The sequence below is a fragment of the Hyaena hyaena genome, unplaced genomic scaffold (genome assembly GCF_003009895.1).
Source record: "Hyaena hyaena isolate Hyena2069 unplaced genomic scaffold, ASM300989v1 scaffold_334, whole genome shotgun sequence".
Classification (NCBI taxonomy): Eukaryota; Metazoa; Chordata; class Mammalia; order Carnivora; family Hyaenidae; genus Hyaena; species Hyaena hyaena.
The window spans coordinates 832,739-848,389 of NW_024080967.1; the positions used below are offsets into that span (position 1 = coordinate 832,739).

General features: G+C 36.3%; 1 protein-coding gene across 4 annotated transcripts in view; it reads left to right on the top strand.

Annotated features, from left to right (window-relative positions):
* Nucleotides 1-15,651, top strand: part of GXYLT1 (glucoside xylosyltransferase 1) — a 55,495-nt gene that overhangs the window by 25,935 nt on the left and 13,909 nt on the right. For all 4 annotated transcript variants that reach the window (XM_039249352.1, XM_039249351.1, XM_039249354.1 and 1 more), the window contains 3 exons: nucleotides 2,937-3,188; nucleotides 11,989-12,112; nucleotides 12,433-12,605. In XM_039249352.1, the coding sequence (XP_039105283.1) occupies nucleotides 2,937-3,188; nucleotides 11,989-12,112; nucleotides 12,433-12,605 (549 nt within the window). The remainder of the gene's footprint in view (nucleotides 1-2,936; nucleotides 3,189-11,988; nucleotides 12,113-12,432; nucleotides 12,606-15,651) is intronic.

The window sequence follows — 15,651 nt, forward strand, 5'->3', positions numbered from 1 at the left end:
TTATAATTTTGATCCGAGTCTGTCGAACCAGTAACTTTGTTGCTGCGCAGAAAAAAGATTGGATCCTAGGATCTTCCTGGGAAGTCTCTGCTTCCATTGTAAGAAGCACACAGATAAGGGATTAAGATAGGGAAAAAAGCTCAGGAGGTTTTAGATATTTCATGTAGACTTTAAAAGTATATGGGGCACCTGGGTGACTCAGACAGTCTGACTCTTGGCTTTGGCTCAGGTCGTGATCTCCTAGTTAATGAGTTTGAGCCCCACATCTGGCTCTATGCTGACAGTGTGAAGCCTGCCTGGGATTCTCTTTCTGTTTCCCTCTCTCTACCCTTCCCCCTTCCTCAAAATAAGTAAATAAACTGTAAAAATAAAAAAGTTTAAAACAAAATTTTAATGTTGAATCATTGTAGTATCCCATTCATTTAATTAATAAATTGAGTGCTTGTTTTCTGCCAATTATCTGTATGGAAGTGCTGGGTATATTGGAATGAATGGAACAGACTTGTTTTCATAGAGCTTATTGTCCCATGTGAGAGGCAGGGGTTAAACAAATACACTATGACATTAAATAAATATGTTACTGAAAAAATAGTATGTGATGATAGAAGCCTAACATTATAACCATTTCTCTGACATTTGGTCTGCATTATTAACAAGTTTAATTGTTAATGTTGAGATATGAAATTTGTCAGATCGTTTAGTGATGTAATCTAGTTAGATTTCTAAATGGAATTTGAAACACTAAATATATTTGAAAACTGTCAAATTGTCCTCATATTTCACTGTTACCTCTGCATCTTTTTACCCAGGTTTAAGTAAATTGATGCTTTATTTTTCTAAGTTATAATTTTTTATGGAGTTTCTCTTCCTTTGATATAGATTGATGAAAACAACTAATGTAAGCTCTTCCAATTCCTGCCTCCTCCAAAAGGAACCAAAGAAAAAATGCTGACATGGTCATTATTTAACCTTTGTCTGATCTCCAGTTAACAGTGACTCCCGACAGTGAACAGTGTCTTCCAAGTCTGCTAACAATGTAATAATTGTTTAATGGTACAGAAGCAACAGTGTACATTGTTTAATGGTACAGAAACAACATGTTGATATAAAAACAATTTCCTTTACTCTTCTGCATCCCAAAGAGAGACAGACATACAGACATATGCATACATACTCTGTAATTGGGATCTTTGAACAACAAGTAAATCTTTCCTACTTAAGCTCTGCAGTCCAACCATCAGATTTTTTCTGGCGTGATATTAAATCAAGGGGAGAATGGGGTGATTGCAGCCTGGTAACTGCTCATTAAGGGGATGACTCAACCTTAGCAGCAGGAGGAGATAACAGCTTTGAAAAGGAACAGAATGAGGATCAAACTCTTATTCTCTTTATATTCTTTTTCTAAAAAATTTTTAAAGTTTATTTATTTATTTTGAGAGACAGAGAACCAAGCAGGCTCCATGCTGTTAGCATAGAGCCTGACACAGGACTCAAACCCATGAACTGCAAGATCCTGACCTGAGCTGAAATCCAGAAGCAGACAATGGCTCAATCAACTGAGCCACCAAAAGATATTGGTTAATCTAATAATTGAGTTGTACTAATATGCTGATATATCCAATAAATTTAAATTTGTGAGAGTTGGATTCTGAACCTCGTGGATAAGGCAGAAATAAAATACTTTCCTTGAAAAATCCCTGTAGAAAGCATATTTAACCTCTCTCAGAAATAACAACGTAGCTAGTCTTACTTTCAAGACAAGTCTTCACATTTGGTAAGTACCTGCACATTTACTTTGATTTTTTGGAGATAGTTTGTAGTAGGATTCTCACACAGAGAGTTGTACACAGAGGCTTTTCATTCCAGTAGCCAACTTTATTCATGCTGGCACTGCTCAGTTAGTTTTGTGCCCAAAGAACTGAGCCCCAAACACCACGTGATGTAGTTTTTAAATATATTTTCTTTTTTTTTTTTTTAATTTTTTTTAATGTTTTATTTATTTCTAGGAGAGAGAGAGAGAGAGAGAGCATGAGCAGGGGAGGGTCAGAGACAGAGGGAGTCACAGACTCTGAAACAGGCTCCAGGCTCTGAGCTGGCAGTCAGCACAGAGCCCGACGCGGGGCTCGAACCCACGAACCGCGAGATCATGACCTAAGCGAAAGTCGGATGCTTAACCGACTAAGCCACCCAGGCGCCCCTTAAATATATTTTCAACTTCTTTTTCTCCCATATATGATAACACACACAAACATGCAGTCTGATTAAGTGGTCTCATGTTACAAGGTCATGAGGGATATTGTCACATACATGTATAGCCAGGTTACCTTGAGTTTTCTTTTTTTTTTTTTTCCTTAGGTAGGGAGGGGACCTTACCACAAGTTAAGCACAGAAAAAAAGTGTGGACTCTAGAACTAGGTGGTTTGGGTTCATTTTCTAGTTTAGACCAAAATGATATATAGGTGACACCCATTAGTGTTATAGGCCAAGAGAACAAGTTGAGAAGATCTTTGTTTGTATTGGTTTATTTCTGTATTTATCTCAGAAAATTAAGATTCAAGATGTAAGTCAGCTAAGTTAATGTTATTTTCCATCATGAAAAGAATTTCCTCCCAAATCTTTGAACATGTTACTTTTATTTATTTTTCCAATTGTTAGTATAGTATTTAGTCTTTTGTTCTGATTTGTTTTTGTAGCTTTTTTTCTCAAAAAGTTAATGTAAAGATTAGCCTAGGGTGGGTGGGTGGGTGTGTGTGTGTGTGTGTGTGAGACTGTGCACACGCACTATTGTAAAAAAGACACATTTAGGAAAAATTTCTTTAGAACATTAACATAAATTAGCTTATCTCATAGGCATTTTTTTTACAGTTAAAACCTCTTTTATGTATTATAATAAATAAGTAGAATATTAATCATTGTTTCATGTTCTCTTCTTATAGTTAATCCTGAAAGAAGTTGACTCACTGTTGTATGTTGACACGGATATCCTTTTTTTACGACCCGTTGATGATATTTGGTCTTTACTAAAGAAATTTAATTCCACACAAATTGCTGCAATGGCACCAGAACATGAAGAGCCTCGAATAGGATGGTATAACCGCTTTGCCAGACACCCATACTATGGAAAAACTGGAGTAAACTCTGGAGTTATGTTGATGAACATGACTAGAATGAGAAGGAAGTATTTTAAGGTAAGTCACTGATACAGGTGCTTGGTTGAAATTTCTCTGTTTTCCCTACACATTTTTTTTGGTATCCGATTTAATTTTGCTTTATTAAAAACAATATTAAAGTATTCAGAAATTTTCCATTTATGTAGAATAATTGAAGAAAACAGTTCTTAGTATTCAGTTTATTGGAAGATTGTGGTAGATCAAGCCAAATGTCCTTACGATGAAGTAAAATAACATTGCACTAAGTAGTGAATTTCATCTTCCTAGATTGTTATTATTCCAGGTAGTAGTTGTTATTTTGTAGTTGTGCAGCTATAGAACACCTTGGGGCAACACAGAAATGAGGTTAAGAGCTTAAGACTCCCGAGTTTGTTGGCCTGATTCAAAACTTTGGAACCTTGAGTAAATTTTTAACATGTCTGGGCTTTAGTTGTCTCGTTTGTGAAATAAAAATGGTAGATAATATTACTTATATCATAGGGCTTTTGTAAGGATTGAATTAGAATAGTGGCTAACACATAGTAAATGTGAGCTATTTGGGGGCTATTGGATGTTAACTTTAAAAAAAATTCTTGGGGCGCCTGGGTGGCTTAGGCTGTTAAGCGTCCGACTTTCGCTTAGGTCATGATCTCGCGGTTCGTGGGTTCAAGCCCCGCGTCGGGCTCTGTGCTGACTGCCAGCTCAGAGCCTGGAGCCTGTTTCAGAGTCTGTGACTCCCCCTGTCTCTGACCCTCCCCTGCTCACACGCTGTCTCTCTCTCTCTCTCCTAGAAATAAATAAAACATTAAAAAAAATTTTTTTTTCAGAGAGAGAGGGAGATACAGACTCTGAAATAGGCTCCAGGCTCCGAGCTGGCAGTCAGCACGGAGCCCGATGCGGGGCTCGAACCCACGAACCGCGAGATCATGACCTAAGCGAAAGTCGGATGCTTAACTGACTAAGCCACCCAGGCGCCCCAATAAAAATATTAAAAAAAAAATTCTTGCATATTTCTTACCTCTCAAATTGTGGGTCAGTGAAAGAATCAGATTATTTAGTTTCTCTGTGCATTCTGAATATAGGCATTTTTTGTATTGTTTACCAATTTTATGTTGATGAGTTTTATGTCATTGTAGTTTGTGGGATCTGGAGTCAAACTCTTTATATTTAACTTTGCCACCTGTGCACTTATTTAACCATTAGCCAGTTAACTTTCAAATGTTGATTCTCTTCACTGAAAAATAGATAATAAATGGACTTGTGTGGGTTATCAGTTTAAAGGATATCCATTTAAAATGCTTAGTGCATCTTTTCAACAAATGGTGTTGGGAAGACTGGACAGCTACATGGAAAAGAATGAAACTGGAGTACTTTCTCATACCATACACAAAAATGAACTAAAAATAAATTAAAGACCTAAATGTGAAATGAAATTATGAAATTATGAAAATCCTAGAAGAGAGCATAGGCAATAATTTCTCTAACATCAGCTATAGCAACATTTTGCTAGATATGTCTCCCAGGTCAAGGAAGACAAAAGCAAAAGTAAACTATTGGGACTACATCAAAATAAAAACCTGCATAGCAAAGGAAACCATCAACAAAACTAAAAGACAGCCTACTGAATGGGAGAACATATTTGCAAATGACCAATCTGATAAAGGGTTAGTGTGTAAGATATATAAAGAACTTCTATAACTCAACACCCAAAAAACACATAACCCAGTTAAAAAATGGGCAGAAGAGAAGAACGGACATTTCTCCAAAGAAGACATCCAGGTGGCCTACAGAGATGAATAGATGTTCAACATCCTTCATTATTAGGAAAATGCATATCAGAACTACAATGAGGTATCACCTCACACCTGTCAGAATGGCTAAAATAAAAAACACAAGAAACAGCAGGTGTTGGCAAGGATGTGGAGAAAAAGGAACCCTTGTCCACTGTTGGTAGGAATGCAAACTGGTACAGCCACTACAGAAATCAGTATGGAGGTTCCTCAAAAAATTTAAAATAGAATTACCATATGATCCAGTAATTCTATTCCTGGGTATTTTCTCAAAGAATAAAAAAACACTAATTCAAAAAGATACATGCATCCCTACATTTATTGCAGCATTATTTAGAATAGCCATAAAATTATGGAAGCAAGCAACCCAAGTGTCCATCAACAAATAAATGGATAAAGAGGTAGTATATTACATACAATGGAATATTACTCAGCCAAAAAAAGGAACGGAAGCCTGCCATTTGCAACAACATGGGTGAATCTAGAGAGTATAGTGCCGAGTGAAATAAGTCAGAGAAAGACAAACACCATATCATCTCTCATGGAATTTAAGAAACAAAACAAAGAGAAAAACCAAGAAACAGACTCTTGACTACAAAGAACAGACTGATGGTTACCAAAGGGGAGGTAGGTGGAGGGACGGATGAAGTAGGTGATGGGGATTAAAGAGTACATTTATGATAGCACTGAATAATGTATAGAATTGTTGAGTTACTATGTTTTATATACCTGAAATGAATGTATCATTGAATGTTCATTATACTGGAATTAAAAGAAAAAGAAAATGCTTACTGTAGAGCATGGCACATAGTAAGTACTTCAGTGTTAGTTAAAAGCAGTGACTTCTGATATACCCATATAGACTTACTGTTTATCCCTTTATATCTAGTTAGGGCTATATTAAACATTAAGGCCTATTATGTCTTTTATGATATGAGAATATATGTGTGTATATTTTTCAGATATTTTTCTTATGGCATCTGGTGGACTGGAATTTATACCATTATTTATTACTGCATTTTGTGTGCCTCATTTAAATCTTGGCCTCATTTTGGGGTGCCTGGGTGGCTCAGTTGGTTAACCAGCCGACTTCGGCTCAGGTCATGATCTCACAGATTGTGGGTTCAAGCCCCGTGTCGGGCTCTGTGCTGACAGCTAGCTCAGAGCCTGGAGCCTGTTTCAGATTCTGTGTCTCCCTCTCTCTCTGACCCTTCCCTGCTCACACTGTCTCTCTCTCTCAGAAATAAAAAAATATTAACAAAATTTTAATCTTGGCCTCATTTAGACTTGTTTCCTTGATTTATCCTTGATCTAGGCAGTCTTGCTGCTTGCAGCCATCGCCAGTGCCTTGACATTTCAGTCTTAGGACCATTTGTACCCATCATCCTTATTTTCTGCAGACGTAGTAAACCTAGTTTTGTTTTTGTTTTAGCTTTGCTGTGTCTGGACCTTTCTGAAATCTTGATTCTTTTCAGTTTTGTCTCCTACAATTGAATGCATTAATGAGACTAGTATAACCTATGCTCTTGCTTAACAGTGGACATTTCCTCAATTACCCAATTTGTTAATATAGCTTAAGTTTTAAAATCTCATGAACCATAAGGTTTTACTAAATAAAACAGGTATAATGCCATGAGGTCCTCCTTTTTGGATTGTTAGCCTGTGCACAGTAATATCATACCAGAAGATGGTGCTGTAAGATTACCTGCTAAGGGATAATGTGACTTCTCAGTAACTCTTCATTCAAAATTCATAGAATTATGAGAAGTTTACTGTTGCAAAGAACCTTAGAGATAATTTAGTATAACACCATATTTATTGTCTCAAATGTGTCAAAATTACAACTATCTAGTTCAAATATATGATTATCTTTTACTTAACGTAAATGTTACTCTTAAATACTTCAGCAATTTCTCCCCTTTTCTTTTTGTCATAGCATGTTCTAAAACCAACTAGGTTTTCAAACTTGTGTTTTCATCTGTGCATTATAGACTTAATGAAGAAGACTACGAGAGGCATGATTATACCTTAATTCAGCAGGCACAGTTTACTTCACATCTACTGTCCTTGTGTTCTGAACCTATTCTTGCCCAGTGGGAACAATGGAAATTTGCTCTTTTCAAATGTTACTGTATTTATGATCGCTGAGAGGTTTCTATAAAATTTATTTTTGATTCCTTTTTTTATATGTCTGTGTGTTTTTCCTGATTGTTTTTCAGACTATACCTGTAGCAAACATTGCCTTGTTTTTTCCTACTAATTCTTCAGTTTCTGGCTCTAGTGATATAACTGATTACTTATAGTAGCTTTCTAAACTGTTTCCTGTGCATCTGTGAATGTTGCCCCATGGTTCTTATTTGCATGAAAAGCTGTAAGACTACCCATTTAAGATAGTGCTCATACTTTAAACTCTTAATTTGCTTAACTGTCACACAGTTCCTACTATTCATGACTGTTCATTTCCAACCTGATGTAATACAGTTTTATATTAAAAATTAAAATAAAACTTCTACTTTTTTGTTGTTTCTCATGCATGGTAGACAATGATACAGTGGTGGTTAAGCTATTGCTTTGTATTTTGTTATGATTATATATGCAGCCTTGAACCCCTCTTAGGATACTTTTAACCTTTTTCTATTAGGAAAAAAACAATATAAATAAGCATCTTAAAAATATTTTTTTTTTACAAATACTTTATTGTCAAATTGGTTTCCATATAACACCCAGTGCTCATCCCCACAAGTGCCCTCCTCCATGCCCATCTTCCCCCTCCCCCCCACATCCAGCAGTCCTCAGTTTGTTCCCAGCATTCAAGAGTCTGTCATGGTTTGCCTCTCTCCCTTTCCCCCACCATTTCCCCCCTTCTTCTCCCCCACGGTCCTCCATTAAGTTCCTCCTAATCCTCCTATACGTGCAAACATATGATATTTGTCCTTCTCTGCCTGACTTATTTTGCTCAGCATAACACCCTCAAGGTCCATCCATGTTGCTACACATGGCCAGATTTCATTGTTTCTCATTGCCATGTCGTATTCCATGGTATAGGTAAACCACATCTTCTTGATCCATTCGTCTGTTAATGGACACTTAGGCTCTTTCCATGTTTTAGCTATTGTGGAGAGTGCTGCTATGAACATTGGGGTACATGTGCTCCTATGCATCAGCATTTCTATATCCCTTGGGTAAATTCCTAGCAGTGCTATTGCTGGGTCATAGGGGAGTTCTATTGTTAGTTTCCTGAGGAACCTCCACACTGTTTCCCAGAGGGGCTGCACCAGTTTGCATTCCCACCAACAGTGTAGGAGGGTGCCCGTTTCTCCACATCCTCGCCAGCATCTAGAGTTCTCTGATTTGCTCATTTTAGCCACTCTGACTGGCGTGAGGTGGTATCTCAGTGTGGTTTTGATTTGTATTTCCCTGATGAGGAGGGATGCTGAGCATCGTTTCATGTGTCTGTTGGCCATCTGGATGTCCTCTTTGGAGAAGTGTCTGTTCCTATCTTCTGCCCATTTCTTCACTGGGTTGTTTGTTTTTCGGGTGTGGAATTTGGTGAGTTCCTTATATATTTTGGATATTAACCCTTTATCTGATCTGTCATTTGCACCTATCTTTTCCTATTCTGTTGGTTGCCTGTTTTGTGGGTTGTTTCCTTTGCTGTGCAGTTAAAAATATTTTTTAATGTTTATTTTTGAGAAAAAGCACGAGTAGGGGAGGGACAGAGAGAGAGAGGGAGATACAGAATCTGAAACAGGCTCCAGGCTTTGAGCTGTCAGCACAGAGCTTGACATGGAGCTTGAACTTACGAACCGTGAGATCATGACCTGAGACGAATTTGGACACTTAACTGACTGACCCACTTGAGGTGCCCCTAAAAAAATTTTTAAGGTTTTATTTATTTATTTTTGAGAGACAGAGAGGCCATGAGCAGGGAAGGAGCAGAGACAGAGGAAGGAGAGAGAAAATCCCAAGCAGGCTCCATGCTGTCAGCTTAGACAGAGCCTGATGCAGGGCTCAAACTCCCAAACTGAGATCATGACTTGAGCCATGCCAAAAGCCAGAGGCTTAACTGCCTGAACCACCCAGGTGTCCCTATGTTAATTTAAGTAATCTCTGCACCCAACATGCAGCTCAAACCCACAATCCCAGGATAAAGAGTCGCATGGTCTACTGACTGAGCCAGCGATGTGCCCCAAATAAGGCATCTTGAGAATCCTTGTATGTTTACTGTACCCTATTCACATCCTGTTATATATTACTTAAGTAATCTTTGTTTTCTCCACCTACTAAGGTCAGGATGTGTCTCTTGTACAACTTTGTATTTGGAATATTTAGGATGGGGTTGGAAAAAAAGTGACAATAATTACTGGCAGAGGAAAGATGAAAGTTTTAGAAACTGAGCTATTGATGAATTATTTAAAAAAACATTGGAAAGGAGAACATTTCCTATGAAGTAGACATGATGGTTATTTTTTTACACATTTTCAAAATGTATGGGATGAAGGACTTTTATTCTGTTATGTGTATTTAACTTATGAGAACATAATATCAGTGAACATCTTACAGAGAGAGAACTGTTCAGAGATTAGTCCAGTCACTAATCTTTGGAAATTGATGAGTTCTCAGTTTCTGGCATTCTTGGAACATGATATAGCTACCTATAAGTTTTATATTTATGTATAAGACTGATTATGATAATATTTTTGAAAGCATATGTTATTCTAAGATGAAATTAATTGATCTAATATATGTGCACTTTGGTGGTAGGTTTGCTAAAATTAGTAATTAGAGCCACATTTTTCTTTTTAAAAATTAAAAAAGGAGTGCCTGGGTGGCTCAGTGGGTTAAGCATCCATTCTTGATTTGGGCTCAGGTCATGATCTCACAACCCTGAGATCAAGTCACAATAATTCATTACGTATAGAATAAAAAGAAAAGCCTGCCCTCTTTATATACCACTCTTCCCAGTTACATTTCTTTGCCCAAATGATGTTATAAACTGTGCTTTGTATTTTTCAGACCCATTAAAAATGTGTTTTGAAACCTATACATGTACATAATAAAATCTTTTTACATATAAAATCCACTTACATGTAAAATCCTTTAATAGGGGCACCTAGCTGGCTCAGTCTGTTAAGCATCTAACTCCTGACTTTCGCTCAGGTCAGGATCTCATGGTTCATGGCATAGAGCCCTGCACCAGGCTCTGAACTGATAGCTTGGAGCTTGCTTGGGATTCTCTCTCCTCCTCTCTGTCCCTGTCCTGCTCTCTTAATTTCTCTCAAAAGAAATAAACTTAATAAAATAAAATCCTCTTATACATCTTCAGTTTACCTTTTTCACTCAATAAATATATAATTGATTTTTATGTCAGTATATATGTGCTTGAGATTGCAGAGAATGTATGATTTGGTTTTATTTTTTGTATACTAATATAAACTTGTAGTTATATGGCTGAAAAATATCTCCTATTTTAACTTACACTTTCCTAGTCAACTATACTACCAGTGTGGAAAATTACATGTTCATATTTTTGGCCATTTCTTTTTCCTCTTTTATGAATGGCTATTTGTCCATATCCCTTGACCATTTCTCTATTTTTAAAAAAATTTCTATTAACTTGAACTTCTTTTATATGTAACTCCTCTTTTCTAAACTAATTTCTGAGAAATTTTTCATTAGTTGTTTTGGATATTCTAGGTTATATAATTAGCATATAATACTAGTGTTATTCTCAACACAATTTTTATATATTTTATCCAGTATTTTTATAATAGAACTTTTCCTTAACTTACAAAGGTTATTTTTTGTTGTTGTTGTTTTCCCTGGAGACTGCACTAGACCTTGTAATTTTATCTTTCATTGATTTTTTTCTTTGAATAGGTATACTTCTTATATATTTATATTTATATATTTGAATGGACAGAATCCAATGAAGATTTGAACATGGCATGGTACTAGGGGTCTACCAGCCCTGTCTGTTCAATGTCTTGCTAGCCCAAAGCAGTCCTTGTATAATTCAATCCCTTTTCAGATCCTAAGAACATTTAGTTAACATGCTAAATGACTTAAGAGTCATCTTTCAGTAAAGTATTTTCTTATTATTTGCTTAAGTAAAACTTCTTTCAGTCATTTTTCAGATTGTTTTGGGGAATTCCTGATTATTTTATAATTACTCTGTTTACCGTGTCCTGAGAGACTTGACCCAAAGGTTAAATACAATTATAGCAGATAATATTTAGTTAATATGTAGCTTTTCCCCTGGGGACTCTGGCTTTTCTTTCTTTTTCTTAAGGAATAGATTGTTATACTCCCATTGTGTTTATTATATGTCCTAGAATACTTTATAACAATATCCTTCAAACTGTTAAGGAGAATCAGTTTTGTATTTTAAATTTACAGTTTTTATGAGCCAATACGTTTGTAAAAGTGATGTATATACATTAGTAGGAAATATTTTTTTTATATTTTTGTGTGTGACTAAAAAATATTAAATAGATATAAAATTTTATGTTAAATTGTTATAAATGTTAGTAATGTTACTCTTAATTTCTGTACTTAATATAGTAAAGGACATCAGCAATTCACTGTTCTGCAAACTGTAAACTACACTTTGAGAATACTAGTTTAAGTCTGGAGAGTTTAAAAGAATCAAATGAGCTGAAAGGCTTAGTATTCAGCTCAACTGCTTCTCACCCTCATTCACAAGATGCAGGACCCTCTTTGAACTCTGTTGTTTCCTTGGGCCTTTGACTTTGTGTTTTAAAATAATAAGCTTATCAGAACTTTATAGAGGCTGAAAAGGCAACTGATAAAATTCACTACCTGTTTTCAAATGCAGCTTCAGATATCTTCTTTTGTTACCGTCCCTGGTTCCAAGTGGACAGCCCTACTTCCATTTAGGTTTACATTCGAGTCACTTGGTTTTATAAGAAAAGAAGTGTGCATTTCTCCTTGATGCTCTGTAATGCTAAGGGAAACATGGGGAACTGTCTTTGTGCTGCCATTTTAAACATGGAAGCCTGAGTATTTCTTGATGTGTTTACCTACAGAATGACATGACGGCTGTACGGCTGCGATGGGGAGATATCCTTATGCCACTGCTTAAAAAATACAAACTAAACATCACATGGGGGGATCAAGATCTGTTGAATATCATCTTTTTTCATAATCCAGGTAATCATTTAAATTTCTTTCATTCTTTGCATTTGTAAAAAATTAGGTAATATGTTGTTAAAAGTGAAGAAATGCATTTATTTGACTTGGCTTATATTAATGAACATCACTAATTATGTTTAAGATAGAGTAGGCCTTTTTTTATTTTTAAACTTTTCTTCATGTTGTTTTCATAGGAAGGGATCTAAATGCCAAACGTATTTTTTACTACTAGATTTTAAATCTCCTGTAAGAGCTATATTTTTAAACTAAAATTTTCGCATACTGTTCATTCGTGGAATTGGGGTATTTGCTTCATCATTCTATTTTTCTTCACATAGAAAGCCTTTTTGTTTTTCCATGTCAATGGAATTATCGGCCAGATCATTGTATATATGGAAGCAACTGCCGGGAAGCAGAAGAAGAAGGAATCTTTATTCTTCATGGGAACAGAGGTGTTTACCATGATGATAAACAACCAGCATTTAGAGCTATTTATGAAGCACTGAGAAATGTAAGAATGTATTCTTTTATTTTTTTAACTTTCTATGTTGAAATTTTTACAAACTTAGTATGCAAGAATATACAAAAAATTTCCATATCCTTTACTAATGTTCATTACTAATATTTTACATCATTTGCTTTGTCTTCGGTTCTCCTTCTATATGGACATGTTTATTTCTGAACCATTTGAATATAAGTTGCACACATAGTGCTCTTTTTTTTTTGTTTTTAATGTTTTTATTTCTAGAAGAGAGAGAGACAGCGTGAGCAGGGGAGGGTCAGAGAGAGAGGGAGTGACAGACTCTGAAACAGGCTACAGGCTCTGAGCTGGCAGTCAGCACAGAGCCCGACGCGGGGCTCAAACCCACAAACCGCGAGATCATGACCTAAGCGAAAGTTGAACGCGTAACCGACTAAGCCACCCAGGTGCCCCTCACATAATGCTCTTCTGCTTAAAGACCTGAGTGTGTTTTCACTAAGAACAGGGACATTTTCTTATTAACCACAGTACAGATATCAAACTCAGGAAATTTAATATTGATAACGTTATTTTCATGTGTCTTTACGCTCTTTTGATGTAGAACAGTTTCTCAGTTTTTCTTTGTCTTTTATGGCATTGACGTTTTTGGAGAATGGAGCCTCTTTACCTCTTTTCTAATTAGACTGTTCTCTATATTGGCTTGTCTGATGTTTCCTTATGATTAGGTTCAGGCTATGTCTTCCTGGGCAAAATACTGTGTAAATGATACGTCCTTCTCAGGGTATCACATTCCTAGTCACCTTTGTGTGCCTACCCTTCATTGGTGATGCTGGCTTTAATCACTCATTCAAAATGTTATTCAGTTTCTCCATTGTGTAGTTTTTTCCCCTCTTATGTAAATACCGTGCTTCTCATCAAAATTTCTGTACCGTATTTAGCATCCATTGTTGGCTCTTGTTCAAACCATTCTTTACTGTGGTAGTCACAAATTGACGATGTCCAACCCTAGCTGTCCTTCTGCATACAACTTTGGCACTCTGCATTTTCCTATAGGTAGAGCCATCCCCTTTTGCTCATTTATTGATCTATACATTATCAGTACGAAGTCATTGATAGGGTTGTTGTTGGGTTTTTTTTTTTTTTTGATGATTTATAATGCAGTATTTCCTTTTATTATATTGATGCCTAAGTTGTTTCCCATTTGGCTATTGGGAATCCCTTTTGGTAAACTCGTGTGCTCATCTGACATATTTCCATCATTTTTTTGAGTACCACTTCATTATTATTATTATTATTTTTTTAATGTTTATTTTTGAGAGAGAGCACAAGTGGGAGAGGGTCAGAGAGACACACACAGAATCTGAAGCAAGCTACAGGCACTGAGCTGTCATCACAGAGCCTAGTGTGGGGCTCAAACGTACAAACCATGAGATCATGACCTGAGCCAAAGTCGGACGCTTAGCTGACTGGGCCACTGAGGCACCCTTCTTCATTACGTTTTCAACAAAATATGCTAGGCTTAACTTGTTTTACCTTCCCTGTTTTAACCCTGACTTTAGCTATCTGTCAAAGGAGCTCAGGTTTCTTTGAGAGGGCTCTGGGTATTAGGAGTGCTTATTGCTCAGAAACAAAGACACCCTTGGAGCAATAAGCACGCCTAGCAGAGCTAAGAAAATTAAATACTCACATATACTCAGTCATGTATTCATGATATACAATCATGTACTCACACTGATGCCTCCAGTTGTATTGCCCCAAGGCTCTTCCTGCCTTCTACTCTGTTTTCATGTTTTAGCTCCTTCCGTAGTTAGAATCCTGCCTTTTAACATAAATCACTTCCTTATCTGCTTAATCCTACAATACATTTAAAATAATTTTAGAAATGCTGTATTCTTTGCTAAAACTCAACCTACTAAGAAGAGTTAAGAATTTGTTCCTGTTATCTAGACCTTCCGCCCCATGAGTATGTGCTCTCTGTACTGTGTTCAGCAGCTACTTGGATTAGTTCTTTTTCTTGCCTTTCAGTGTGGTTATTTTATTCATTTGGAATACAGTTGGGTTTATTTGCTTCATTATGCTTTCAGTTTTAAGCTTTTTTCCTCCATCTTTATTGATTCAACTTTAGTTTTTTATTTTTTTAAAGATTTTATTTTTAAGTAATCTCTACGCCTGAGGTGGGGAGTTAAGTCACAACCCTGAGATCAAGAGTTGCTTGTCTACTGACTGAGCCACCCAGATGCTCCTACTGATTCAACTTTAATTTGACATGCTAATAAAATAATAAAATATATGTAATAAAAACTATGTAAAGGTTTACTCAGAAGTATCACTTTTCCCCCACCCCTTCCATCTTGAGCTCCCAACCCCACAGATTACCAATTTCTTTGTTTTCTGGCTTGTCCTCCTGTATGGATGAGCAGATATATGTTATGTGTATTTTGGAATCCCCTTTTTCTTAAACAGAAGGTAGCATACTGTTTATATTATGTGCTCTTTGCTTTTTTCTCTTCAGATAGTCTAAAATTCATGCATTAATAAATCTCATCCTCTTTTTTAAAAATTTAATTTAATTCCAGTATAGTTAACATACAGTGTTAGATTATTTTCAGGTGTACAGTATAGTGACTCAGCAATTCTATGTATTCATCAATCAGTGATCATCACAAGTGCAGTCCTTAATGCCCATCACCTGTTTCACCCATCCCTCCAGCTGTCTTTTTTTTTTTTTAAGACTATCCTACTCCAGAGTTTTCTGTGTATGCTAGAGTTTACTCAAGCAGTCTCTTACATTTGAACATTTTGATAGTTTCGAACATTTTGAATTCTGACTACTGCCGCAGTGCATCACCTTGCCGTATGTATGTTTGTATTGATGGGAGATACATCTTCAGGGTAAGTTCCTGCAGGTGGGGTTAAAGATTGAATATACTGCCTATTTCCCCTACAGAAGGATTATTTGAATTCCTGCCCACATTTTATGAGGAGGCCTATTTCCCAACAGCCTCATCAGTGAAGTGTGTTTTCAAGCCTTTAAAATTTTGCCGTTTTGATGAGTGAGAAATGGAATCTTAGTGTA